Here is a 2,832-nt window from a genome sequence, read left to right on the forward strand (position 1 = left end):
TACTTTCTTTAGTACTAGTTATTAGTAACAGTAATGTGTGAAACACCATGTGTTAGCTCCAGGACTGGAACTATTAGGAGGTGCACAACTTTGGAGGAGGTTCGTAACACCCCTCACCATGAATGACACAAAGGGCTATTTATTAATTAGATTTCTTCAAAATCATATGCAAAGGTAATTACACATAACACAGAGGAACTCAGACGATGGGATCAACATAGGAGAAAGCTGCCAATTTGCAGAAGGGTGTCACTATCTAGTCAATTATTTGTTCTTGGCTGCATTTTAAGCATGCACACATCTTCCTCAATGCTGATTTGTTTTGCATGAAGATTTCACATTAGATTTAGATACTCATTTACATACAAGCCAAGCGCATCTATTAATCTAGAGTTCTCAAGGCTTAATTCAGTACTCCTTTATACAAGGTCTTTGTTAGCTGAGCTAAATAACCTGTTAATGATAAATCGCCTCTGCCCCAAAAATGTATTCTTCTCAAAGAAAAATAATTGTAGTCTGCAAACTAAACTGCAAAATTTTTTTTAAAATAGTGCACTTTCTCAATTAGAGAGCTGGAAGAAAGGAATTAAAAGATACTGTCACAAATTTACATTTTCAAATCTCTAGATATGTCCTACAGGAGTTATTTGTATTACCTGGTAGAATTCAATTCCTTGATCTGTGATGAAGACAATTTCTGTAGAACTTGTCCAGCAGAATCCTAGAATATTGGCATTCTTTGTCTTTTAACAAACAAGCAAACAAACACTCTTTTACTTGGAAAAAATAACTATTCGGATAAGCTAATATTACTAAATGAGGAACATGAGATCAAAGGCAATTTAGTTATCCAATCACTGGAGTTAATGCTTTTGGTCACTAGACACCCACCACGCATCAGGTACTTTAGTAAAGACTCCCAAAACTATGTATGAACACAACTACTGTATAACCTGAATTTTTGGCAGCATGTAATATTTACAAGTTCATTATATAGTCAAATTTTCTCTTCCCCCTGAATACAGCCAAGTTCTTCTGGTTCAAATCATACTGCCAATTCCACCAATTCCTGAAAAGACAGTTCCTTCTATGGACGGAAATCAAGAACCAAGTGGAGATATTTGCCATGACTTCACTCAGAACACTACCATAAATGCTTTGCTACAATGGTTTACTCAGACACATAATCCTAAGTAATGAAGCAGAGAGTACTTCAGCTTTAAATCTGCAGGAATAAAGGGATCTGTGCAAATCAGATTTTAAAAATTTACTTTAGTATTCTATTACTCCAAAATGTAATTTATCTTAGTTAAAAGTTCCAAAGTTCCAAACAATGATGGTGGTACTTGTTTCTGGTAAAACAATCATTAAAAAACTAGAAAGGTTGTTTAAAAATACCAAACATAGTCTGCAAACTAGTAATAGCTTACTATCACTGATCAGTGAAATTAGGGTAAAACACCCACATTAACATATCTGGCATTAGTATACTTAGTGTCTGCTGGTTTTGCAACACTAAAAATCATCAGCACGTGTCTCTTCTCCTTCCCATACCTTGACATTTGATGTCCCTACAGCACTTCCAGTCCTTTCTAGGAAAGTGACTGGACCAGGAAGTTTTTTTATGGTATTGTTAATATCTGTTAATTTACCTCAATTCAGATAGACAGTAGTGATTACATATCCCATTTACCTTCCAAAACACTAACATGAAGTATCTCAATTAGTTCTGTTGTAGAGTACAGGCCACCAGCCTAACTAACTATAGAGTTTCACTTAAGCATATAAGCTTTGGACATTTAACTTACCTTACATTCCTGTGTATATTCTAGCTGAGGGCTATCTGGAATAAAATTCAAAAAATCCTGCAAAAACCACCCATGAAGTGTGTTAGCAATTATGAAGCACAGACAAGATACATACAAAGGTACAAAAGAATAGATATTAGTTTAGCAAATTATTTTGGATGAGATATATAGAAGAAAATCTTGACTTACTATATTCCACTTCATCCCTGCCAAGGAATTCCTTATAGGAGTTGGCTCCCCCCTGACTTTTTCTTAAATTATGACACTAGCAAGACAACAATGTTGTTTGTTCAGCCTCTCAGGGTCATAGAGGAATTTTCACTACAGCTGTTGTTAGCCACCAGACCTCTTGAATATTTGTCTCAAAGGCTTCTACTCTGGTACTGTAAGTAGATTTCCAGCTCCAATTCCCTATCTGCAGGGTGTAGGTTTCTTACCACACTCTTCAAAGTTCTCTGTACAGCCAGTATCTTGTTCCCCAAGGAAAACTTGATGCACTTCACTTCTCCTTTGTCTTCCATCCTATACAGGAAGAAAAAGAAGTTACAGAAGTATCATCTAAAATAGTTTCTTATGGAAATTTGTAATACACCCTTAAAAAGACAATGGGGGCAGGGGCAAGGGAAGCGTAACAGAAATGCTTTTGAATACAACTTATGAGTGTTGCCAGACAATTACAGGATTCAAAATTCAGACTGGAAGATAATGGAAGTTCATTCTTCAGAAGTCCTGAACACATCTGTTACAGAAACATGGCTAAGGTTGCACAAATTAGCACCTGAAGTTACTACAAATGCTCAGCTCTGTTGGCCTATGATGCCAAATTGGAAGACTGGGCGGCTATTCAAACTTGTGTTCTCGGTTCTGTCCCAGTGAGTCTAGAGGTCTGTGACACTCATCAACATCCTGCAATCAGCTCCTTTACCTCCAGAACTACTGATAATTGACACAAGCCTACTCGCTTCCCCATTAGGACACATCTTCTAGAAGAATTTCTGATGTTAAAGGGGAAGTGAGTATGTTT

The 2,832-nt window shown here is 36.6% G+C and overlaps 1 protein-coding gene across 1 annotated transcript in view; it reads right to left on the reverse strand.

Annotated features, from left to right (window-relative positions):
* Nucleotides 1-2,370, reverse strand: part of LOC104628136 (chromosome unknown open reading frame, human C18orf8) — a 12,500-nt gene extending 10,130 nt beyond the window's left edge. The window contains exons 1-3 of the mRNA XM_010296624.1: nucleotides 2,246-2,370; nucleotides 1,809-1,865; nucleotides 657-743 (exon numbers count right to left, since the gene is read on the reverse strand). Coding sequence (XP_010294926.1) covers nucleotides 657-743; nucleotides 1,809-1,865; nucleotides 2,246-2,329 — 228 coding nt within the window. The 5' untranslated portion in view covers nucleotides 2,330-2,370. The remainder of the gene's footprint in view (nucleotides 1-656; nucleotides 744-1,808; nucleotides 1,866-2,245) is intronic.
* Nucleotides 2,371-2,832: the final 462 nt, after the last annotated feature.

The sequence above is a fragment of the Phaethon lepturus genome, unplaced genomic scaffold (assembly GCF_000687285.1).
Source record: "Phaethon lepturus isolate BGI_N335 unplaced genomic scaffold, ASM68728v1 scaffold1071, whole genome shotgun sequence".
In the NCBI taxonomy this organism is placed as follows: Eukaryota; Metazoa; Chordata; class Aves; order Phaethontiformes; family Phaethontidae; genus Phaethon; species Phaethon lepturus.